This window comes from Metarhizium robertsii, assembly GCF_000187425.2.
Source record: "Metarhizium robertsii ARSEF 23 chromosome Unknown MAA_Scf_1, whole genome shotgun sequence".
NCBI classification, from domain to species: domain Eukaryota; kingdom Fungi; phylum Ascomycota; class Sordariomycetes; order Hypocreales; family Clavicipitaceae; genus Metarhizium; species Metarhizium robertsii.
Genome location: NW_011942149.1, coordinates 2,324,933 through 2,348,803, shown reverse-complemented (window position 1 = coordinate 2,348,803; position 23,871 = coordinate 2,324,933). Strand labels below are relative to the sequence as shown.

At 51.8% G+C, this 23,871-nt stretch overlaps 10 protein-coding genes across 10 annotated transcripts; 5 read left to right on the top strand and 5 right to left on the bottom strand.

Annotated features, from left to right (window-relative positions):
* Positions 1-1,623: 1,623 nt before the first annotated feature.
* MAA_10660 (GNAT family acetyltransferase) lies at positions 1,624-2,366 on the top strand (the record flags this gene model as incomplete). The annotated part of the gene is made up of 2 exons (XM_011412378.1): positions 1,624-1,871; positions 1,946-2,366. The coding sequence occupies 2 exons, from the start codon at positions 1,624-1,626 to the stop codon at positions 2,364-2,366; spliced, it is 669 nt and encodes a 222-aa protein (XP_011410680.1).
* Positions 2,367-3,292: 926 nt separating this feature from the next.
* On the top strand, positions 3,293-4,593 carry MAA_04700 (Chitinase II; the record flags this gene model as incomplete). Its single annotated transcript, XM_007822796.1, has 3 exons — positions 3,293-3,336; positions 3,394-3,495; positions 3,552-4,593. 3 exons carry the CDS (start codon positions 3,293-3,295, stop codon positions 4,591-4,593), a joined length of 1,188 nt encoding a protein of 395 aa, XP_007820987.1.
* A 466-nt stretch (positions 4,594-5,059) lies between these two features.
* Positions 5,060-6,722, top strand: MAA_04701 (protein SIK1; the record flags this gene model as incomplete). Its single annotated transcript, XM_007822797.1, has 3 exons — positions 5,060-5,229; positions 5,301-6,420; positions 6,486-6,722. 3 exons carry the CDS (start codon positions 5,060-5,062, stop codon positions 6,720-6,722), a joined length of 1,527 nt encoding a protein of 508 aa, XP_007820988.1.
* Positions 6,723-7,589: 867 nt separating this feature from the next.
* Positions 7,590-8,109, bottom strand: MAA_04702 (ubiquitin/small ribosomal subunit protein 31 fusion protein; the record flags this gene model as incomplete). Its single annotated transcript, XM_007822798.1, has 2 exons — positions 7,590-7,676; positions 7,735-8,109. 2 exons carry the CDS (start codon positions 8,107-8,109, stop codon positions 7,590-7,592), a joined length of 462 nt encoding a protein of 153 aa, XP_007820989.1.
* A 629-nt stretch (positions 8,110-8,738) lies between these two features.
* On the top strand, positions 8,739-9,548 carry MAA_04703 (Ribosomal protein S26e; the record flags this gene model as incomplete). Its single annotated transcript, XM_007822799.1, has 4 exons — positions 8,739-8,761; positions 8,923-9,050; positions 9,170-9,272; positions 9,449-9,548. The coding sequence occupies 4 exons, from the start codon at positions 8,739-8,741 to the stop codon at positions 9,546-9,548; spliced, it is 354 nt and encodes a 117-aa protein (XP_007820990.1).
* Positions 9,549-10,111: 563 nt separating this feature from the next.
* Positions 10,112-11,272, bottom strand: MAA_04704 (nuclear condensin complex subunit Smc4; the record flags this gene model as incomplete). The annotated part of the gene is made up of 1 exon (XM_007822800.2): positions 10,112-11,272. The coding sequence occupies one exon, from the start codon at positions 11,270-11,272 to the stop codon at positions 10,112-10,114; it is 1,161 nt and encodes a 386-aa protein (XP_007820991.2).
* A 955-nt stretch (positions 11,273-12,227) lies between these two features.
* Positions 12,228-12,625, bottom strand: MAA_10659 (Thioesterase; the record flags this gene model as incomplete). The annotated part of the gene is made up of 2 exons (XM_011412377.1): positions 12,228-12,338; positions 12,398-12,625. 2 exons carry the CDS (start codon positions 12,623-12,625, stop codon positions 12,228-12,230), a joined length of 339 nt encoding a protein of 112 aa, XP_011410679.1.
* An 801-nt stretch (positions 12,626-13,426) lies between these two features.
* On the bottom strand, positions 13,427-17,974 carry MAA_04705 (condensin complex component SMC4; the record flags this gene model as incomplete). The annotated part of the gene is made up of 2 exons (XM_007822801.1): positions 13,427-13,663; positions 13,724-17,974. The coding sequence occupies 2 exons, from the start codon at positions 17,972-17,974 to the stop codon at positions 13,427-13,429; spliced, it is 4,488 nt and encodes a 1,495-aa protein (XP_007820992.1).
* A 340-nt stretch (positions 17,975-18,314) lies between these two features.
* Positions 18,315-19,511, top strand: MAA_04706 (ELYS-domaining containing protein; the record flags this gene model as incomplete). The annotated part of the gene is made up of 3 exons (XM_007822802.2): positions 18,315-18,600; positions 18,680-18,915; positions 18,981-19,511. The coding sequence occupies 3 exons, from the start codon at positions 18,315-18,317 to the stop codon at positions 19,509-19,511; spliced, it is 1,053 nt and encodes a 350-aa protein (XP_007820993.2).
* A 1,476-nt stretch (positions 19,512-20,987) lies between these two features.
* Positions 20,988-23,271, bottom strand: MAA_04707 (N-acetylmuramic acid 6-phosphate etherase; the record flags this gene model as incomplete). The annotated part of the gene is made up of 4 exons (XM_007822803.1): positions 20,988-21,930; positions 22,029-22,405; positions 22,521-22,974; positions 23,042-23,271. The coding sequence occupies 4 exons, from the start codon at positions 23,269-23,271 to the stop codon at positions 20,988-20,990; spliced, it is 2,004 nt and encodes a 667-aa protein (XP_007820994.1).
* Positions 23,272-23,871: the final 600 nt, after the last annotated feature.

Here is a 23,871-nt window from a genome sequence, read left to right as displayed (position 1 = left end):
AGAGGCGAGGCGCATCCCAGGTGTCGCTAAGGATTGGCCCGTCTGCATGGCCAATTGAATCATTTTTGACAAGCACACCAAATATTCGACAAGTCAGAGAATACAGTTGGTGCCGTCAATCATGGTGTTCATCTCTTCCACGGTCATTGGAGCATACCATGCTTGTGCGAATTCCCTGGTCGGCCCATTCCAAAGCGCTGTCTTTTTGGTCACGACGCCCACAACATTTGTTCCGTCTCCATTGCTCATCCAAGTCGAAACAATTTGCAGGATGATACTTTCTGTGTCTACCTTCCAAGTATCTCATTTTAGTGTTGCGGTGCGTTCCATCTCTCAGTAGCGAGGCATCGGTCAGTCATGATACTCTTCTATACGATGGCAAGAGCACGGCTTAACAATGGCCCGTCTACCCAACGGGGTGACCTACATTCGGTTGCAGGAATAGATCACTTCTTGAGGGATCTCGCAGACCATCGAATGCACGGGCATGCTGACTATCGCGAGACGGGAACCACCCAGTATCTCTGCAACTGGTCTTTGGAACTCCTTCGAACGAAACCAGCACGAACACTCGACTTCCAAAGACTGTTAAATAGTTTCAGTTCTCGATTTGAACACGAGCCCGGAGGCTGCCTGGAGACGTCTAGCGAAGCCTGCAAGGTAGACGGCCCATCATCGGCCGAGCGGTTTGCGTCTGCGAAATCGTGCGCTCAGTTGGCTCATGGTATTTCCTGTTCAGACAACGGCCAAAGAATAAGATGGAATGAAGACTCCTATATTGTGGTCAAGGGCCCCAGGCAGTCCAGGTCGACAGTGATCTGGACTTCTTGTTTTGCCAACCTGCATCCTCGTGCACTCTTGCCAGATCGCACGTCTGGGCACATGGGCAGGGGGGTAGGCCAGAAGATGGCATTAATGCATGCCTCCATCAGCGGTTGTGTAATCCGGCGAGGCGACTGAATTGCGATTCTCGTTGGATTGACTCGGCATGCATCCTGAAATCCCCGAGATATAGCTGGGCCCCAGCTAACCCTGTAGCAAAGCCGGTGAGACGAAAGATAAATATCAATAACCGCCCTTATCACTTTCCCGTCAAGTATCATAATGGATACGATGGGAAAGGAAGTTGGGTAGGGACCATCACAGATAACGGTCTCTGGAGTCAATGGCTTTTCATCGACATGACACCAGACGCTCTTCGCCGATACGAAGAGAATTACAACACCTATTCGAAACCGACAAATGTAGCTGAAATGCTGGAGGGAAGCCCTGGAAGTGAAGGGGATCTCGACTTTCCACCGGAATCACTTTTGCCAGATTGGCTTGATATTGATGTTTCTTGCCGAACCATAGAGGGACGACTACAAGCGAGATCTCTCTTCTGGGCCAATTGTCATCAATTGGCATCTTCCCAAGGCCGGTGACCTTATCGGGCTTTGCCAGGCTGCTGGACCGGGGGACCAAGTTCCTTGATCTGGCAACATTGAAGCACTACACAGAGACGGGTCGAGCCGAACAGTGTGAGATGTTCGCTGGGGAAGCGCATTCCCCCGCGCAAATGGGGCGGCCAGCCCAACCATTGCTCGATGCTTGCTGGCTCGAGATCGACTTCAGGTAATGAGAATGCCGGAGCATTCTTCTCCAAGGAACCGAGATGGCGAAGACGACGCAGCAACTCAGGCTCGAAATCGACAGATGCCAGTGGTGAATAAAACGGAGAACTGCGGCCCGAGAGGACGGACCAACATTCAATTGAAGGCTAACCATGTTGCAGCTGCGTCACCAGACGTCGAGCCCACTCGCAGGTCAACTATCAACGGTGTCTACGACGTCCATCACAGGCTCACAGCCAACCACGCTCCTCGAAAGGAGTATCGTTCACTGCGGCGGCAAGCGGTATTCCATATCCTGTGTTGCGTGATTGGGGGTTTTCCTAACGTTGAAGCCTGCTCGAGGCCTATGGCACTGCGGTCATTGTCTTTGCCTGTAGAGTGTCGCAAGTTGTTGTCCGTTGCGTCGCCATACGCCGGCCGTCGACGTCCATGAAGAGGAACGAGGCCTTTTCGTACGCCAGCATGTTGGTTGCATCGCACGACAATGCTATGGATGGGAGCCTGTTCGTGGGCGACCGCGGCATCATGGACACACTTTTTAACAAGCCCATGTCTGTCGTGCCGGAGAACAAGGCAGTGCACTGGGCCGCGTCGTGGTTCCGACTATCGCATCTCCTGCAGTTGGCTGCCATGACATTTGTGGCGGCGCAAAAAGGCTGGGATGGCGTGTTCCTTCCTGGTGGCTCTCGTCGGCATTCAGTGGGTCGTCCATTCTACACCGCGAGGACCATCACTGGTTCGGGGCTGGCCTGACTGCGGAGGAGGAGATGGCGAAGAGTTCAGTGGGAGGTTTGCCGTGCTTGGCGCCATCCAGGGGTTTACGGGGTCCAAGCTGCCGTTTTCAACTCTAGTGACCAGAGGTGGGTTGATTGATAATAATGTGAGGCAGCATTGGCACCTACCGAGATGCTAAGGAGTCGGATTTGCTTTGTAGCAGACGCATAGAAGCTACGACGTTTTGGGGGTTTGGGGTTTTGGCATTTTGACACATTCCGATGCAAGTGACCAATTGCTGCTTCCTTTTGCGGAAAAGCCCTCAAAGGTCGATTCGTGAGGACTAGTGCTGCTGCACGACGTCAAGTCCGGTTGAATATCCGGTCGGGCAACCAGACTGCAAACCCCTCCAACCTGCAAGAGCAATGACCCGCACCCGCTTGAGCGTGGCTGAGGCAATGACGGGCAATGACGGCTATCAACATCTCCCCAGTGCCTCCTTCCATGCCCAAGCAAAGCCAAACCTTCGCCTTCCTTCTCGCGAGCAGTGTGAGCCTTGAGGCCATTCTTTGCCTAACATAAGTTCTAGCGACAGTCTTCTTTTGTCGTCGTCAAGCCACTTACTAGGTCATTCATATTGATGAAATTGGTGAGCCCAAGTTCTCATTCTCCATTCTCTCCACAGCAGCCATACAATCCCATACAACCCGCTAGCCAGCATCGCCATTTGTATTATACGGGGTAAAGCGCGCCGACTTGCTTCTAGGTCAACATCTCATTTCTACCCAACCATCAGTGGCATCTTACGTCCGGGCATGGACTGACGGCCCTAGCCAAACACACAATCTTCTCAACCTAGCTGTTCTGGGCTGATCATTTGTTTCACTGCAATTGCAGCTTGTCTGGTTCTATTTTTTGGCATTCAGCATAACTCTGTTCCCACATTTTCCTCCGCGCCGAGCAATATGAGTAACGACGGGTACCGAACGGTAGCCTACTTTGTAAATTGGTGAGTTGACTGTTCAGAGCTTTGTGAGAGAATCGACGAACTAACAGTGTTATCTAGGGCAATCTATGCCCGAAAGCACAGGCCCCAGGATCTCCCTGTCGAGAATCTGACCCATGTTTTGTATGCGTTTGCGAATGTTCGGACCGATACTGGCGAAGTGTAAGTTTGCAAACACCCCATGTTATAGCAATGGCACAAACGCTGATAAGTCCCAGGCACCTGACGGACACTTGGGCTGATACAGATATCCATTGGGAAGGTGATTCGTGGAATGATACCGGCAATAACATCTATGGCTGTCTCAAGCAACTGAACCTCCTGAAGAAGCGCAACCGCAATCTCAAGGTTCTTCTCTCCATTGGCGGTTGGACCTACAGTGCCAATTTCAAGAACCCTGCCAGCACACCACAGGGTCGTGAGACGTTTGCCAAATCTTGTGTCGAGCTTCTGAAGAACCTTGGCTTTGATGGCATTGACATCGACTGGGAGTATCCGCAAAATCCAGAGGAAGCACGCAACTATGTTGAGCTTCTCGCCGCCGTACGCCAAGAGCTTGATGCCTACGCTGCAAAGTGCGTTGATAACTACCACTTTGAGTTGACAGTGGCCTGCCCTGCAGGTCCCAATAACTACGAAAAGTTTGAAATTGCCGAGATGGACAAGTACTTGGACTTTTGGAATTTGATGGCATACGACTATGCTGGTTCATGGGACTCTGTCAGTGGACACCAGGCCAATATTTACCCTGGCAACAACGCTTCCACGCCATTTTCTACCAATGCGGCGGTAGATTACTACACAAGTCATGGCGTTGCCGCTAACAAGATTGTGCTTGGCATGCCTCTATACGGGCGGGCTTTTGAAAATACTGACGGTCCTGGAAAGCCCTTTCAGGGCGTGGGGGAAGGTACTTGGGAAAACGGCGTCTTTGACTATAAGAAATTGCCTCTGGAGGGCTCAGAGGAGTTCTCAGATGACCAAGCGCAAGCCAGTTACTGTTACAGCGCGGCCAACCGCAAGCTTGTGAGTTACGACACCGCACCCATGGCCAAGACGAAGGCAGAGTATGTCAAACAGAGGGCGCTAGGCGGAGCCATGTGGTGGGAGAGCAGCGGTGATAAGTCAGGATCAGACAGCTTGATCTCAACGGTCGTGGAGACGTTTGGCGGCCCGGGTTGTCTTCAAAAGCTGGACAACTGCATCACATACCCCGAGACTAAATACGATAACCTTCGAGATGGATTCCCAAACAATTAGGACAGCGAAGTAACGAGTAAAAACTATGTTGCCTTGGCAACCTGAAGAAAATGTCCGAATTTTTCTAGAATGAATGCATCGACCATTTCAATTTGTCGCCGGTTACGTGAATACTTGGCCATAAACAATGGCATGAATTCTACATTATTGGGCACCGTGCATCTCCAGGAATTGCATGCATGTACTTTTGGCCAATTTGAGCCCCGCCAATATCAAGTATCGCCACGTGACCGCCACACAAAGTGGTACTATAGTAGTAGTAGTAGCAAACTTTGGCTGGCCACTTGCACATGGTCCGTGCACGAGCTTAGAGCTGCCGCCAGAAAAATTTCCACAGGAAAAAAGTGCAAATCGGTTGTATCTCAAGAGTCTGCATTCGAGAACCTCACTGCACCATTGAACATCTCTCGTCTCAGCTGCTCCAATTTAACCAGTCGGGGCATTGGCAAATTCGGGACGAGCCAAGATGTCGCACATTGATTATGCCCTCTACGAGTCCCCTGTGGGCTATGCCCTCTTCCAGGTGGTGCATCAGTCTGATGCTGTTGGATTGAAATTGAAGGAGACTCAGGCCGCCGTCAATGACCTCGCCAAGTTTGGCAAGATGGTCAAACTGACCAATTTCAGTCCTTTCCGGTATGTGTACCTGGCATGTTTACTGCTGCTGTGCCACCATTTTACTTACTCTGTTTTTTTTTTCACAACAGCGGCCATGTCGAAGCCCTGGAGAACATCAACCTCGTCTCCGAAGGCATTGTTTCCGAATACCTCAAATCCGTCCTCGAGCTCAATCTTCCCAAGGCCGGCAAAAAGGCCAAGGTTGTTTTGGGCGTCTCGGAGAAGAACCTGGCCGGTGCCATCAAGAGCGAGTTCCCTGGACTGGAGTGCGAGACCGCCGATACCTCAGATATCGTTGGCGATGTCATCCGCGGCCTTCGCCTGCACGCCGACAAACTGCTGAAAGATCTGAAGCCGGGCGATATCGAGAAGGCTGGCCTGGGTATGGGACACGCCTACTCCCGCGCCAAGGTCAAGTTCAGCGTCACCAAGAACGACAACCACATCATCCAGGCTAGCGCCACCATCGACTTTCAGGACAAGGGCGTGAACCAGTTTTTCATGCGTGTCAGGGAGTGGTACGGCTGGCACTTCCCGGAGTTGGTCAAGATTGTCTCCGACAATTTGACCTACGCCAAGCTTGTTCTCGCCATTGGAGACAAGAAAACTCTGAACGACGAGAAGCTGCACGATCTCGCTGCCATTCTCGGTGAGGACGGTGAGAAGGCTCAAGCTATCATTGATGCTGCCAAGGTGTCCATGGGCCTGGACATTGCCGCTGCCGATTTGGAGATTATTGCTGGCTTCGCTGAAGCTGTTGTCAAGCAGGCTGAGAATCGCAAGACCACCTCTGCTTACTTGGAAAAGAAAATGGGACACGTCGCTCCCAATCTGCAGGCTCTGATCGGCACTCCTGTTGCTGCTCGCCTAATCTCTCACGCTGGTTCCCTCACCAACCTTTCCAAATACCCCGCCTCGACCCTTCAGATTCTCGGTGCCGAGAAGGCCCTCTTCCGTGCCCTCAAGACCAAGAGCAACACTCCCAAGTATGGTTTAATCTACCACAGCAGCTTCATCGGCAAGGCTGGCGTACGCAACAAGGGTAGAATTTCACGGTACCTTGCCAACAAGTGCAGCATGGCTAGCAGGATTGACAACTTTTCCGAAGAGCCCTCAACACGATTTGGTGAGGCTCTCAGACAACAAGTCGAGGATCGCCTGGAGTTCTACGCCAGCGGCAAGAAACCTGCCAAGAACGCTGATGTCATGGTATGTCGATGAACTTGAAACACTGAAGCTTGAATGCGGACGTCATTGCTAATCTGATTTGTTAGAAATCTGTCATGTCAGTTCTCGGCGACGGCGCTGGCAAAGACAGCGACGATGAGATGGCCGATGCTCCTGCTTCTGCCAAGAAGGAAAAGAAGGACAAGAAAGAGAAGAAGGACAAAAAGGAGAAGAAGGAGAAGAAGCGCAAGCGTGATGAAGAAGAAGCTCCTCCAGCAGATGATGATGCCGAGAAGAAAAAGAAGAAGAAGAAGAGAAAGTCCAAGGCTGCCGATGAAGAGTAGAAATCTTTCGCCGATTGCCCAACTGCTCAAAAATACTTTGAGATTCTTTTACTGGGGCATGCAGTGGATGATCAAACCAAGACAGGAGAGCAGTCGTTGGAAGCTGGTCATGAGGGAATACCAAGTACCCGAGGATCAGACTGATAAGGAATCAAACGGACGAGGTCTGTTGATGATGGACAAAGTCTTTGGCATTTCTTACAGGCGGCCTGTTGCGATTTTGCTTGTGAGGGAGTTTTGCAGGATTCAGGCTTGCGGCGTTTGAGGGCATATGATATGGCTTTATATTTCAATAGTTTCTGAATTTGTTATTCATCGTGGTGTATGAAGTTGGTAACCTGTACTGTTGATGCACGGATTAGATTTTATTCAAGAATTCAAAAACTGTTGCTTTCGCTTGGTGATGAAGTGACTTCCCAAACAGGGGTCCAGTATTCAGTCGTGCATGATGGCGGTCTTGTATAGAGCTGCCTCGTCGTGGGCTATGCGTAGTGATGCTACAAGAAATAGCCATGAACCAGAAGATCCTGACATTATCAACTAGCGTGCCGACATAGCGAGAGAGTAATCATTCAGCAAAGTAGGAATTGATGCAGAGATCGAGGTCCAACCCCAGAGCCCACTTGGCATAGTGGAGAAGTTAAAAAGTCTACGCGGCTTGACGAGCAGCCTGTCCAGCATATTACATCACGATAGCACCTTGAAGATGTGAACATAAATAAACCAGTTAACCGTAGTCTCAGTCAAGCATTCATAATCAAAGCCCGGATGTGCTCTATGCTACATCAACGCCCAATTTTGTTTCGCATTACACGTTTTCCCCTCCCATGAACAGCCCATTCCAAAGCAGAAATCATGATCGTGCGCTTACTGCTTGTCAAAGACGTAGGTCAAGTGGCATCGGCCACAGTACTGACGGTCAGGCATAGAGGCCATAAAGACACCAGCGCCGCACTATAGTGAGAAGTTAGCGCCGACCCAATATTATCGCATTGAAGCGGGGGGATCTTACGGTGTCGCTGGGGCACTCTCGTCGGAGACGCTCAATGTTGCCGTCCTTGTCGACCTTGTAATACTTGAGGACAGCCAACTTGGTCTTCTTGCGCTTGTGCTTGATCTTCTTGGGGGTAGTGTAGACCTTCTTCTTGCGCTTCTTGCCACCACCACGCAGGCGCAGCACCAAGTGCAGGGTGCTCTCCTTCTGGATGTTGTAGTCGCTCAGGGTGCGGCCATCCTCGAGCTGCTTACCAGCGAAGATGAGTCGCTGTTGGTCGGGGGGGATGCCCTCCTTGTCCTGGATCTTGGACTTGACGTTGTCGATGGTGTCGGAAGACTCCACCTCAAGGGTGATAGTCTTCCCCGTGAGGGTCTTGACGAAAATCTGCATCTTGCCTAACTGGACGGGTTAGAGTTGACAATATTTTCCCGAGGTTGAGTGTGGCGTGTTCGCGATGTGGTGCATTTCTCGTCGTGGCCGCCGGTCAATACCAAACAATTAAAAAAAAATGTGTGATATTGAAACCAGCGGCCATCACGGAAGAAAGCAGCGGGGGATCAGAAAATGCAAATGGAAATTCAACTCTCAAGACGGACGCATCGTTGATGCATCCATCGTTGAGGCCGATGGGAAATGCAGCATCTTTCAGACGTACCTCGACAATAGACCTATTGCCGTCCTAAGCAATCCTCAGATGTTGCGATGGTGAGAAAGACGCTCTGCAAGTGGAGTGGCCGCACGCTGAGAAATTTCCCACTGGGGGGGAGTGGGAGGCGAGCTAGTGTCACATGACCTAGGGTTTTCGCCAACCACTTGCCCTTCACTGTGCGCCCGTAAAACGAATTTACCCAGTTGTGTGGAGCCCCGGGGCTTTTCTGACTGGCAAGCGAGACCAGCCGTGACTTTTGCACATCATCCTCAATCTTTTTGACTGTCAACCAATTCCAGTACGTCCAACCCGCACCTCTCTCGACAACTCGTTGCTTGGTATTGACAGACTCGCAACAGACACCGTCAAAATGGTCAAGAAGAGAAAGAACAAGTACGAATTCTCCCTCATCCTCCCCACCTCCACCTGGGTCACCACCTCGCTGCCAATGGACACAAGCTCTCGATAAGAGAGGATGTTGCTTTTGCGCGCGAAATAACAAGAGACGCGCGATGGGGCAATTCTCTCCAGACCATTTACTAACGGCATCCCAGCGGCCGCAACAAGAAGGGCCGCGGCCACGTCAAGCCCATCCGATGCAGCAACTGCTCTCGCTGCACCCCCAAGGATAAGGCAATCAAGAGATTCACCATCCGCAACATGGTTGAGTCTGCCGCTATCCGTACGTTTAATCCCCGCCATTATCTCACGTGTGATTGTTGCCTCTGGTCAATTCACACGAAGACGATTTTGGTGCCATTTTTTTTTCAAAGGGGCACTTGTGCTAACAACCCTTGGCAGGTGATATCTCGGACGCCTCCGTCTTCGCCGAGTACACGGTTCCCAAGATGTACCTGAAACTGCAGTACTGCGTCTCTTGCGCTATCCACGGCAAGATTGTCCGGTACGTTGTCTTTCCCGGGAGTGTGACAACTGCGCCTCGGCGTATGTGCTTCAGATGAACCTTGGCCGTACACCAGCAATTGGATACACTCCCCCCCCTCATATTCGCCATGATGCAAATGACCCGGTACGTTTCTTTACGATGTGCATGACTGACATGACTTTTGTGCTTGGCAGTGTCCGATCTCGCGTGGGCCGCCGCAACCGTGCTCCCCCCCCGCGTGTCCGCTACAACAAGGACGGCAAGAAGATCACCCCTACTGCACCTAAGGCTTGAGTGGGTTTCATGATTGGGATGGAGTCTGGTGATGTTTTACGTCTGCATTCAGTAAAAAGGATTAGATGAACAACTAGGGTTGAGAATCTAGGGAGATTCCAAATTCAAATCGGACTACGTTTCTTGTCGTTGATGTGAAGTGTTGTCGTCTCTTTCACGTTTGAACTGTGACTGGTATACTTTATCGATGCAATGAGGGAGAGCTAATTGTAGTGTTGCGAATTCCACGCCATGGATGCGCTGTTGTCGTTGAGTTGGCTTTACTTGATGTTGCAAGTTGGGCTGCTTGCTGGTTCGGTTGATTACCGGATCGAAAAACATATATGTACAGCAAAGGCTCCTTCGCTGGCGATGTTGTTTGGGCAGTCCAGTATACCCTCAGAGCCGACCCCAAAGGAAAAACATGTCTTGCTTGTCAAATGCAAAAGATATTCGGCTCAACCTTTTTGTGACATTGGACAGGCTCCGGTTTGAAATTGCGCACACGCATCTAATTAATGGCGAACAAGTGGTCGTCTACAGTGCCTACATAGATTGGAATACCCTATAGACTCAACACCAACTCAAATCAACGGTACCCCTTTCTGCGAACAAGCATAGGGATCAAAGCAAACACCTCCTCCGCAGCAACTTCCAGTAAGACACTTGTACGTCTTATATCCCGCCTTTGCGCAATCATCATCGGACGTGCACTGGCTCACAAAGTTGGCGCACTCCATATACTCAAACGCGACGGCGTCACCGCCAGAAGTCTGTCCACAGACACAATCTGAATCCGCAACAGTGGCGTTTTCTGGATACGAGCAGGTTCCCCGGGCCTTATTCAACGAAGACTTGCTACCGTTTTTACAACAAGCTATTTGATTCGAGTCTTGAACAGTAATGTTGAATGGCTTGGGATTTTCCGGCGCTGCCTTCAGCGACGTAATCGAGTCTATTGTAGTCACACCAGCTCGGAGGCTCATGTTGAGCGGGAGATCGCCAGCATGCAAGTCGTTGCAGATGTCACCCTCGAAACTTCGATACTTGTTGTACATGTTGATGTATTGCTCCAGTGTGCTGCTCCCTTGGCCAGGCGTGCCCGCCGTACCCTTGGCCAAGGCCTGTTTGAAGACATTCCATAGTTGGCCGTACTTTTTGACAGTAGCGTCAACCTGGCTCTTTTGCGTCCCACTGAGAGGTAGCTGATATAGCTCCTCTTTGAGGGAATGCTCGTTGAGAAAATCTTGAGCCGTTGCTGCGAGAGTGGTCGCCACCGTGGACAGGTCGGGACAGGCTTCGCCGAATGGATCCGTGAACAAGAACCGAACAATGTCGTCGTTTACGGAGGTGCGACACCTACTATTTCCAGAATCTGAGCCAGGGAATGGACACAGAAAAGTCCACTTGCCTGTGGATGAGTCCACCTCTGTGTCCATGCAGTCCGAATCGCCAACACTGAGGGTAGGATACGTCCGGAGGGCCCGTTTGATGCCGTTTCCGCATTGATCCTTGAGAAAAAGGACTTGTTCGAAGCTGGACTCTTCCATGGAGCGCTTGCCAGAGATGGACTTGGCGCAAACTTCGCCCGAAAGACTTTCCAACTGATCGTACATGTCTTGGATGGTGATGGAAACGTCGAATGCACAGGTGTTGGTGGAGAAATGAATCCCATTTGCGTCGATGAGCATCGAATTCTTTTGAGAGTCCATGATAGATACGCGACTTCTGTTGGACACGTCCATGTAGTAGGTTCCGTTCAATGCGTCCCACAACGCGAGACAGATTGGATCGATCCCAGCCGAGTCGAAGAATACCGACTCGATGTATGGGGAAGGGAGCGTACTATTTCGCTCCGCGACTTGGTCATTATGCAGGGTTGCGCTGCGATCTTTGTTTCCGGCATCCGGATCTTGCGGAAACTGGTAGCAAGTCTCCTCTGCGATTGCCGCTGTACGGGTCACTTGCGTAAAATTGGCAACTGGACGAGAGGGCGAGGAAGTAGTGGAAGCTGAGGTTGAGATGTACGCAGAGGTGCTCAATTTGGAAAGAGTTTGTGTTGTAGTCGTGTTGATTGTTGAAACAAGCAATGACGACGTCTTAGAACCAATGCTACCGGACGTGGAATCATGCGTTGATAGAGACCCTGGAACCGTACTGTTGACGGTAGAACTCGCATTTGGAGAAGTGGACAACAAACTCGATCCTGGAAGTGTCAAATGCACCGTTGAAATGTTTGCACTAGGAATCGGAGTAAGAGTAATGGTTGGAAGCAGCCACGAATCAGTCACACTGTCCGAAGTTGTCGAGATTAAAGTCTTGCTCGAGGTACCGTTCGCGGAGCTGGACTGTGATGAAGACCAAGGTTTAAAGCTGCTTTGAGTATCTGTCGAGTGTGTGACACTGCTGGTGGATGAGTTGAGAGACCGCGTTGAACTGGAGCTGGAAGTTATTCCAGAGAGAACGCTTGACACTGTAGCCGTTGGTGAAGCTGAGCTGGTTATATTTGAGTAGAAAATGCTCGAAGAACTATTGGTATATATGTACGAGGTTGACACTGACGAGGAGGTGTAGACCGCCGTCGAATCTATATCTACCGTAGTCCGGTTCAAGCTTGACGACACAGTATGCGAAGCAGCACACTTAGTCGAGCTCGTCCCACCTGCAGCAGTCGAAGTAGCATGGTCGGAGCAAGTCCTATTACGACTGAAATGTGAGCTCGATGTAGAAGACACAGTCGAACTGGCCCCTCGGGTCGTCGTTGAGGAGCTGTCCGTCGGGCGAGGAAGACATTTGTCCGTCAACACACAGCTGCACTATGCTCAACTTAGAAACGCCGCATACCATAGACTCTCCAAGGAAATACATACGCGGGAAGAAATCACAGCCGGGTCATATGTCGCGTAAGCCGTTGGCGTCACAACCTCACAGGGCGGCTTGCCAAGGACAGACGAACAAAACTGCCGGCCATTCTGGTACAGAGAGCTGTAAAGAGCGTCTTTCGTACAAACAAGCACAATGTCACCACTGCTCGCAAAGACCGAAACGGCGCGAAGAAGAGCGAGAATGAAGAAGAGAAGCATGGCGGAATAACGCATGGTAAAGAGTGACTGGAAAGGCCGATTCGACACAGCCAAGTTGGAGACTCGACAACAGTGTCGCGCCCAGCCGATGCTGGTTATTCCATTATATATTTCCCATCGGGGCACAAGAGACTTGTTTAGAAATGAGTCTCCTCGCCTCCTTCATTTCGCGGTTTAGTTTCAGAGTACACCATCTTCGACGCTCGCTAGCCAAGGATGAGCCTGACTTATATTACAACTCGCTTGTCCGAGTATGCTTAGCGATGGAGTCTCGGGAGAAGATCCCGTACTCTGCTATTCGATGGTGTACCCTGCCGTTGCCCAGCTGAACCATGTACCACGTTGGATTGAAGCAAAGCGATACATCAGCCACTCAAACCGTCTGATATTTGCAACACCCACATGGCTATGAACGCCACGGGTGTTACTCGACTTTGAGTGTGACTCTCAGATCCCAACTTGGCATCTCCAACTCGAGCCACTCGGCTTCCAAGGCAAAGAGGTGGAACAGGATCTTGACTCTGGCTGTACGACATGCAAGGACCTGTTGAGAGCGGAAATCGAGCTGCGTGGCCTTGCGTCTCCCTGAATGTAGACAGAGGCAAGTTGAAAATAGGCTATTACATCCACTCTCGCTCTCTATAGTTTCAATATGATGATTGCTCCGTTTCCGCCATCCAAAAAAATTACATAAAACACCATGGCAACCTTTGCTATCATGACCCGTCATCAAAATATCTACCCAGTCCAGTTCCCAAATTCCATTATGTACAAAGAACATGCAGAATCTCGTTCTCATCTCCCATTACGTCGTCCTCATCTGAGGGCCAGGGTTGTGGTGAAACCAGTGCCTGCCTGCGGTCGTTGTTGTGGTTGTGGCTGTGGTCGGTCGATATAATCCTTGTTCTCAATAGTAACACTCTTGGTCATGTGATTGACCTTGTAAACTCCGACCAAACGAGCCGCAAGTTCGAACATGTTATTCCTCAATGAGATGACGATGAACTGAGCATTCTTGGTCCGCTCCTTGATATAATTGGCAACGATGGAGACCTGTCAAACATCGTTAGAACATGGAGCATTACATCATTCTGGTTGAAGAAGTCGACTTACGTTTCTGAAATCCAACGCGGCATCAATCTCATCCATGACATACAATGGTGTAGGTTTGTAGTGATGCAGGGCGAAGACTAGAGCCAAGCTACTCAACGTCTTTTCACCTCCAGACAAGTTGCCGATATTCTTCCAGCTTTTCTTGGGTGGCATCACGCTGAACAGGATACCCTCGCTGAATGGATCCAGACTGTCCACAAGCTCTAGTTCTGCGTTACCGCCCATTGTGATCATTTGGTACATCTCTTTTAAGCGAAGCGAGATGGCGCTGAAACCCTCCATGAAGCCCTCCAATCGTCGTCTTCGGAGGTCGTCACAACGCTTCTTGGCCGCGTCTCGCTGATTGATTGCTGCTTGCAGATCTGAGGATCTAGCCGCATGTTCCTCTACTCTGCGGCGGTACTCGGCCAAAACCCCAAGGTCGACGCTGGCGTTCTGTGTCTTCTCCTCCAGTGCAGCGATCTCACCCTTCAAGGTCTCCTTACTCATGTCAGCCAGTTCGTCGGGTGTGTATCTGGGCAGCTCGTAAGGTGGGTTGTTTGAACCACCTTCCGTTGACTTTTCTGCTGTAGAGGCATCAACCATGCTGGCATCTTCAGCCTCCTCCGCTTCAGATTCGGCCATTTCAATGTCTTCGTTGGATGTCGACGAGTCTTCTTCCTTTTCGGGCTGCTCAGCTTTAGCAGATTGCTCGGTAGGGCTGGGCGCACCAACAAGGTCCTCAACGTTCTGCAAGACTAGTTTTGACAGCTTGTCTTCCCAGTATCGATGTCTCTTTTCATTCTCAGCCAAAGTCTTTTGGTTCTCCTCCAATTTGTTTCGCATTTCAATCTCCACGGCGCGACTTGTGTTAAGCTCCGCTGTCTTGGCATCAAGCTCCTTCTTGAAGGCCCTGAGCTCTTCCCTTTTTGATGCCAAATCCGCCTCCGCCTCCTTAACCTGAGCCTTGAGGTCGTCCGACTTCTCGCCCTGGTTGTTGACATCGGCTTCAAGGTTTTCTAGCTCTCTCACTGCGTTCTCCAACTCTTTATTGGCCTTGGCCATGTCCTTTCCAAGTTTAACTTTTTGTTTCTCGGCCTTGACTCGGCGGACTTCCGCATTCGACGTCTCTTCGTTATGAGAGTTGATTTGCTCCTTGAGGTCGTCAACCTTTGCACGCTGGCTTCGCAGCTTCTCTCCACCAGCTTCCATGATTTTCTCCTGCAGAGCTTTGATCTCTTCCTCCACACTGGCAGTCTCCCCATGAAGTTGCTCAATTTCCCCATTTAGCTTCGCAACCTCCCTCTCCAAAGCGGCGACACGAGATGAGTCGGATGTTGATGGCTGATGCTCTTGGCTGACTTCCTTGATACGCTTCTTTACATCCGAAAGATTGCGTGTAGCGCTTTCAATCTCGAGGCCAAGCTTCTGCATCTTTGTCTCGAGCTGAGGGATTTTTTCGTTGAGGTCCTTGAGCTTACCTTCGCATTCACGCTGATACTCTTGGAACTCTTGGAACTTGGCTTCCCATTGATCTCGATCCTCCTCGAGCTTGGCAACGTGCTCCTTGCTGATATCTGCAACAATCTTGGAAGACATCAGTCCCTTCTTCACAGTAGTCCCGCCGCCAGACATAGTGCCGGACTTGTCGATGAGCTCACCAGCCAAGGTCACTACCCGCCATCTCTTGGCCCCATATGCGATACGATTAGCCTGGGCTAAATCGTTGGCGACCAATGTGTCCTGCATTGCGTGGTAGAAAGCTGGGCGGAACTTGTCTTTGGATTTGACCAAATCAAACAGGCGTGGTGCGTTCTCTGGTGTCTGGATAGGAGACATGTCTCGTGATCTGAGCTTGTCCAAGCATATAAAGTTGCCACGACCCAAGTTATTCTTTCTTAGATACTCGATGCACTGTTGACCAGACTCAACCGACTCGGTGACGAAATTGTCGAGCGCGGAGCAGGCCGTTGAAACCGCAACGTCGTACTTTTGGTCAATGGTTCCTAGATTGCCAAGCCGTCCGTGGAAACCATCAATTCGGCCAGATTCTTTCATGCGCATCAAAGCTGTGAGAACGTTGCCACGAGCCTGCGTACTTGCTAGACTCGAACGAGCTTCGTCAGCCTTTTGTCGTGAATTAGAAATCTTGGCTTGGATCTTGGGCTCTTGCTGAGCCAAAATTGCGAGCTCAGAGTTCATTTTTTCAGCCTCTTTCTGGAGTTCAGATTTCTCCTTTTCGCAAGCCTTGAGTTCCTTGGCCTTGGCCGCTTTGTCCGCTTCGATGGTTGTAATCTTGCCCTCAAGCTCTTCGATTGCGACAGCGCCAGCATTTGCCTTCTCTTTGAGGATGTTCATTTCACTCTCGGCCACGGCAATAGCAGACTGCTTTTGATTAATCTTCTCCATCCAAGGTTCGAGAGTCTTCTGCTTGGCTGCGATTTTATCGGAGAAAGCCTGAGTTTTGCCTTTGAGGCTTTCTCGGATATTGGCCAGCTCGGCTTCCTCGATCTTGACTTGGGACTCGAGGTCAGCGACTTCTTGTGTTCGGGTCTCAATATCTTGCTTGGTTTCCTCAATAGTTTCGTCTGCTTCGTTGGTTGCGTTTTGCGCGTTATTAATAGTCTTTTCGAGCTTTTTCTGCTTTTCGACAAGAAACTTGCGCTTCTCGTCGAACTTGACGCGCTCCTGTTCAAACTTTGCTAGTTCTTTGGCAAGGCTTTGGGTTTGCTTCTCTTGTGTTTCAACCTCCTTGGTTCCCTTTGTGTACTGTTTTTCAAGGTCCTTGATGAACTGCTCACTGCCTTGGTGCTTTTCAAGTTCTGCATCGAGCTGGGCTTGCATCTGGTTGATTGCTTCCTCGGTGACAGTAATATTGTCATTGCATTCGTGAATAAAAAGCTGGTATAAAGCGGATTGCTTCATGGTTAGCTCGTTTTCGTCGCGTATGTACGCGAGAGCCTTGTCTTTTTTATCCTCGAGACTGTTCCTCTCTTTTTCGACATGTTGCACACGCCCGCTCTTCTCCATGCACACATCGTTCAAAGTTTCGACCTCGGCGGCCGACTCTTCAATAGGAGTTTTGTATTTGGAGGTGCCAATAATATCCTCGAGGTATTCAAGCAAGCCGTCCTCATGCTCGTTAGCGGCCTTTGATTTCATTTGAGCAATTGACTCGACTTCTCCTTGAAGAATCAAGAATCGCTTGTGATCCAAATCGACACCATGGTTCTTGAGTAATGTCGTGACAGTCGTAAAGTTGGACTCCTTGCCATTGATGTAGTATTTGCTGGTGTTGTTGCGGAAGGCCTTTCGAGAAATGATGAGTTTCGAATTGGGGATAATCTCGTGGCCGGTAGGCTTATCAATGACTTCCTGAAAGTGGACTTCAACTTCGCAATACTCCAAGTTTGGGTGCTGAGCAGAATTGTGAATCAGAGCCGAGATTTTACCCTGGCGCATCTTGCTGGCTCTGAAACCAAACACAAAAAGCAGGGAGTCAATGACATTGGACTTGCCGGAACCATTGGGCCCAACAACAGATGAAAACGAGGCGTGAAAAGGGCCGACCTCTTGACGGCCAGCGTAACTTTTGAAGTTGTTCAAGATCAAATGAGTCAACACAATCCGAGACTTGGGGGACGTTGATGGTTCCTCAATAAATGGGATTGTTGTGGTTCGGGATTTGAGTATGATATCTAGAGGCTTATCCATGATGGAATCAAACGGCTTGATTGGCTTGACGTTGGATTGTGTCTCCTCGACATTTTGCGTCGCATTCACGCTGACAGCCGTGATGTCTGCCAGTGGTGATCCGTGAGCCTGGGGTCCTTCGAAAGGCTCGGGCTGCCTTGGTACTGGAGGCGCCAGGCCTTCTGTGGGAGCAATCGATGCTCTAGGCACAGCGCTCTTCCTCTTTCTCGGTGATGGCTTTTTGGGAGGCGTTTGAGCGGTTTGTTGAATGGTGGTATCGGCATCAACAACATGGCTTGATTCCGGCCCTCCTTCAAGCTCATCTGGCTCAGTGGATGCGATGGACTGCTTCTTGACGCGCGATCTTCGTCGTGTAGGTGCGGAACCAGGCGCGACAGACAACCGCCCACCGCGAGTTTGGCGTCGAGTTGTCCTCGAAGCTTCAGGAGTGTATTCGGCTTCGTCATCAGCGCGCATCTTTGTTGTATTGCCGATTTCATCCTCGTCATCGGAGTCGATAATAGCCGCCCGCCTCATCGCGGCGCGTCTTGATGGCCTCGTTGGGGCAGCGGCCGACATTTTGTGTGGGAGCCGCACGAGCGAACGGCAGATATCTAGGTGTCGTGTAGAGGTCAAAAAAAAAAAGAGAAAATTGCAAAGTGGAATTGCCCTTGTAGCGGAATGTGAAAGTCTCCTGGACTTCCTGAATGGGCACAGTAACGGTCGCGTAGACACGGCGCAAATAATGGTGCGTTGAGGTTTAGATCCAAGTGGTTGTCGTCGCCCCGCGTTGCCAGCTATTGTTTGGAAATGTCCCAAAGGGTCGTTTGTAAACAATGCAAGTGCAGCCACAAAGTCCATTAGCCACGACGCCACACCCTCGCGGCGACTAGACAGTCACACGTGACAGCGCGTCAAGATGCCTTGGTCTTTGAGTCTCGTTCCAGTACCCAAGCTCGACGAATGGCTTAGTTTAACTACTCCAATTTCGGACAGAACTCGGGTTGCAAATAAACCATCACAGGCCCTTGGGCATATCTTGGCAGAAGCCATGTTCAACTATACTAGCTTTCACGATGTCTTTCCCACGGAAGTTCAGCTCCCGTACGATCGCAGGCTGCAACACGACATTGAAGCGCATCGCAAGAATGCCGATGATGTCTTATTCATTGACCGAGTAATGCGAGCGCTTGGTATTTCCAAAGGTGAGCTATATTGGATTGGATCTGGCGCCTACGGAGCTCTGTTTCAGAATGACCTGGCTGACAATATTGCCCATTACAGCCAAGGTGTATCCCCCAAAGACTGAGAATGCGCTCCGACAATTACATCAGCAAATCTGCGAAGCGGGAATGTCGATGCATCACAAATTCTCCCTACTGTACTATATCCTCCTGGATTTTGACGATGCGAGCAAAGAGGTTTTTGTATCAGAGAGCTTTGCCAGCCTGTCTGGCATGCCGGCTAACTACCAGCTCTTTATGAAAGGCCTATGGCACATGGATAGAGAGGAGTATTCTGTAAGACTACGTGAACACTGGCTGGGAGGTCTTTTTCTCTCTCTCTTACTCACATGATGGTGCAGAGAGCTATTGAATACGTCGCGCATCCGTCATTAAATCCTGATTTCGCCGACGACATCATCATTGCCTTGATCAAGCAGGCGTCAGACCAGGACTACACTCTCGCTTTGTCGTATTTCTACTCGGTGCAGCCAATTTTAAAGTCTCCGGTTGCTCTTGAGCTTCTCTACGACGCCATGGCTCGCACGAATGTCACACAGGCGCTTCTATACTCGCGCACGCACCCGCAACACACCAGAGAACAATTGTTCCGCCGATGGATTTCATGTGTGCTCAATAATGGCGGTGGCGACGACTTGCCCAGCCGCACGAGCGAACTGGCATTTATGCCTTTTGATTCGCTGGAAGAAACTTGGTTCGAAGAATACCTCACAACGGGTGAGGGAAGGACGTTGAAGAGGGCCAAGGACACGCTGCTGATTCGCAAGATTGCCTGTGATCGGTTCTCAGACGTGGCAAAAGTCCGACCTAGCGGGCAATGGGCCGGTATTTTGGAAGGAATCAAGGGAGGGACCGAGGGCCAAGGGGACTAGGTGACTGGCATCATCATGCGCATGATTAGGTCTGTGTATGCATAGCGACGGCGTTTGAAATGCAGGAAATTGCTGTATTTGTGCATTTACGAGACACGGCAATAAAATGCCTTATCTTGAAGCATCTGTAGGCTGTGTACTCCGTACAGATGCCAAGATGGGCGCACAATCTTGGAACGACTAGCATGACTAGCAATTGTCTGGGTTGGCCGTGCGGCAGTGAGCGAGTCGCACACAAGCAGACCTCGACATTTTCCAAACCATCTCAGGGCTACAAAACAATCAATGGTCTCGCCAGCAGCACGCGAAACACAATAGCAGCGGTAAATGGGGTGGTCGGCGATGTTTCCAATGTCTGGTTGCGTGCAACGCCAAGATGACCCTTTTCAATGCAGCGCCTCTCGGCACATCGGGGGGAGGGTACATGTGTACTGGATTTTGTTCTAGAAGTGCCTTCTTTGTCGGCAATCGCCGTCAATGTCTGGCTCGATAGCCACATCCTAAAGAACTTTTGATAATGAAGACTCCCAGGACGGGGCCCGGTTGCCAACACAGCCTCTTTGCCCATCGGCCTATACTACTACCATCCATGTACCTTGTCTTTTGTCAATTGACAACTTTGGTTCGTCACGTGTTTCGGGGAAAAGACTATTGATACTAGTACTGTCTTTTCTGTTCAGGGGCCCAAGTCTATCGAAGAGATCAATTCCATCGTGGCTCGTCTCGTAATCTGCCAATGTTCCATGCAGAACAGCAAACATTGGAGGACGACTAAACTTGCGGTCCGTTACAAGCCTCCGGATTTGCTCAAAAATAATTGATGAAAACTGCCGATCAGCTCCCCCTGCAATCTGCCACACTTTTTTTCGTTGGCACCGCACCCCAGACTAGACGCGCAATATCCGCACAACTCGACACTCTGGGGAAGACGACAAACGACGACCCCCAACTGCTCCGTATCTTCTTCCGTTCGTCCCGGAGCAATGGGCTGGCTGGCTGATGGAAAAGACGCCCGGGAAAAAAGTTCCATCAATGGCACCTTGCAAAAAGCTGGGCAATGGGCCCCATGGTGGAGTCGATACGGAAAAGATAAAGATATTTCTCGACGCACGGTGGAACGACAGTGGAGATGATGGAGTCTCAGCCGAGACATGCAGAGGACAAAAAGGCCAATACACGGCAGGGGTGGCAGTTTTGGCTTTAATGTTGGGACGAGTCCACCTTGGGCGAACGTTACAACGGCCGTCTGCGAGCATGGCGATGTTGTATGTGCAGATAGAATGTGCTACTTGGTGTGTGAGTCTGTCGCGTCTTGGAGTTTCGTCTCTACTGGATAGGACAAAGCCTCCGGTGTTATTATCTAAAATGCCAGCATCTGTCTGCGTACGGAGTATAGTACACCCAAATGCCTCATCATCTCGGTGCGTAATATCTAGTATTGAGTCAAATGCTGGTCCAATATATCCAAGTGCCGCCCTACAACCCCTTTGCGAGCAACTCGGCGCCATCAAACGCGGGCTGCTTCACAGTCGCACTCTGGCCAAATTCCCCAAGCTGCTTCCTGACAGCATCAAGCAAAGCGTCTCTATACAGCTCGCTCTGCATCAGGCCGCCCGCCAAGACGAGTCCACATCTCGACACGTCCATGCCCTGGCCCCTTACCAACAGCGTCACCAGCTCAGCCAGACTCGCAGTCCCGCCGGCCACGATGCTCTTTGCCTCGTCGTCGCCCGCAGCGGCCATGGACAAGACAGTCTTGGCAACCCCGGCAATACGCTTGGTCGTGCCCAAAGAGGCATTTTCTGCCGCGCCAAGCCCCGAGAAGGGCATGACGATGGCGCTGAGGAGATCACCGGGGTTACTGGCGGGATATTGATGCTCAAAGTGCCTGTAGATGGCCCGTGATAGCGGAGACAGAGACGGCGCCGGGGAAGCAGTGGCAGTCTCCCCATCACGCGTCATCCGATACACATCTGTTTCTCGCAGAGCCCTGCGAAGGGCCTCCCGTCCGATGCTGTAGCCCGAGCCGTCGTCGCCCAGCAAATGGCCCCATCCGCCGACGCGCCCGGTGCGCTGGAAGCCCAGCCCGGCTCGTCTGAAGCTGGTGCCGATGGAGCCGGTGCCAGAGACAAGGACGATGACGGAGTCGATGTCCTGCTGCACAGACATGGACGCGGACAACAGGTCCGTGTCGGCCGTGATGCGTGGCCGCGTCCCAGGCGGCGTTTTGACAAGCCCACAGACTGCGTCGCCGAGTGACTGCGCGAGGGCCGGCCGCTCGTATCCGGCGATGCCAATCCATACCGATTGAAAGGTCATGTGGCCAAACTTGCGACCCTTGGTCACGGGGCAGTCGTCTACCGCCTCTTGGATCGCCTGCGACATGGAGGCCATGGCTGCATCCAGCCCGATGCTCGACCTACCGCGAGACGCAGAGAAGTTAGCCAGGGGGGCAATATATCGACCGCGCGTCGAATGCCAACATTGAAGACACCAGTGATGAATGACGCCACTTACACGTTGCACGGCCCTGCTGCGCCGCACCCAGAAACACCGTCCCTGGACATGATGACGGCCTTGCAGCTCGTGCCGCCGGCGTCCACGCAGAGGACAAGCCCGTCGTCCTGTGCTTCGTCCGCAGCCGCTTGCTGGCCCTCATGCTCCTCAATCACCCTCGCGAGAAGGCCCCCGTGCTGCCGGAGACGAGCCTCGGCGTCAGCAACCGGCACGCCCAACACAATAGTGGCGGCGGCGAGTTTGACGCTGCCATGGCACTCGTACAGGATGCGGCCGAGCTCCTCGTCAGACTGCGTGCAGCGCGGGCCTCCAATGAGCCTCAGGATATTCCTTGCCCGCTGCTGCAGCTTGATGTTGGTTGCTCGCAGATCCACCATCTGGTCTCACAGAGTCACAGGTCAGTTGCTTGTTGTACCATCCGAAAGAGGCAATTTCAATGTCGCCATTTGCCGGGACCAAGTTGAAGTGCACACCAGACCAGACGGGACTCACGAGATTGCCATACGTCTTCCCCAGCCTGACCATGATGCCGGTGCTCATCATGTTGAGAATCAGCTTGGTCGCCGTACCGGCCTTCATGCGCGTGCTGCCCGTCACGGCTTCGGGGCCCGTCACGGCGGCCACGAGATACTGGGCGTTGCCCTCGCTCGCCACCGCCGACGGCTCGACGCAGACGACGCCCACGGTAACGCCGCCGGCCCTCCGGACGTACTCCAGCCCCCCCAGGACGTAGGGCGTCCGTCCGGAAGACGCGATTCCAACCAGCGAGTCGACCTGCGGATCAAAGGCGTGCGCCTCGAGGTCGGCCTCGGCGCCGGACCGGCTGTCTTCGGCACCCTCCTTTGCGTGCCGGAGGGCCTCGTCGCCGCCGGCGATGAGAGCCACAAACTGGCCAGGAGGCGCCGAGTAGGTGGGCGGGATCTCGGACGCGTCAAGCACGCCGAGCCTGTTGAGGCGAGGGTCAGCTCTGGGTGTGGCCGGGGCTCGTGAGTCGTCAGGAGAATGAAGCTCACCGACCGCTTGTGCCTGCGCCCATGTAGAAAACGCGACCGCCGGCGCGGAGCCGCTCGGCAAGCGTGTCAATGGCCTGCGCAATGATGGGGATGCATGGCTCGACGGCGGCAGGTATTCTGGCGTCTTGGCTGTGCAGAATCCGACAGAGCGTCTCGGTGGAAACGCGATCGATGGCCGTCGTCTGAGGGTTTCTCGTCTCGGTTTGGAGGCCGGCTAATGGGGCCGTCATTTTTTTTGTAGTTGCTAGCCGGAATCAAGCCAAAGGATTAAAAAAAAACACAAGGAAAAGAATAAAAAAAATCCCACAAGTGACTCGAGATACGACCGACTACCAACACCCAGACCCTGACGAACCCCGACGGTCAGGGGCCCAGCTCAACCACGCTACGAGTATGTGATGCTCCGTATGTAGCGCCAACTGCAATGAGTCTACGAGGTCCAGTCAGAAAACATTGAATCCCACAGACACAAACAGTCACGGCGTGAGGGCGGACGTGGCGCCCGACAAAACTGCCTTTTTCGGGCACGATTGCTCCGTTCGCCGACATCAGCCCTTGGACCTTGACAACCTTGACAACCTTGCACGTACCTACATGCATAATTTATTGCCTCATGGACGCCGGCAAAGGCACCGCACCGAAATAGAACCATCCCTTCAATGTTCCGCCCCCTCAAAACGCACCCCGCAACATTGAACCTCCATGTCGCCCTCTGGACTCCAGTTCCCCCGTGGGAGAGCGAGGCGGCCAAGAGGAATCCTCACCACACGAGCGAGCCCCCATCCACATCCACGGCAAAAGGTCTTTGATCACACGAGTCAAGACCAAAC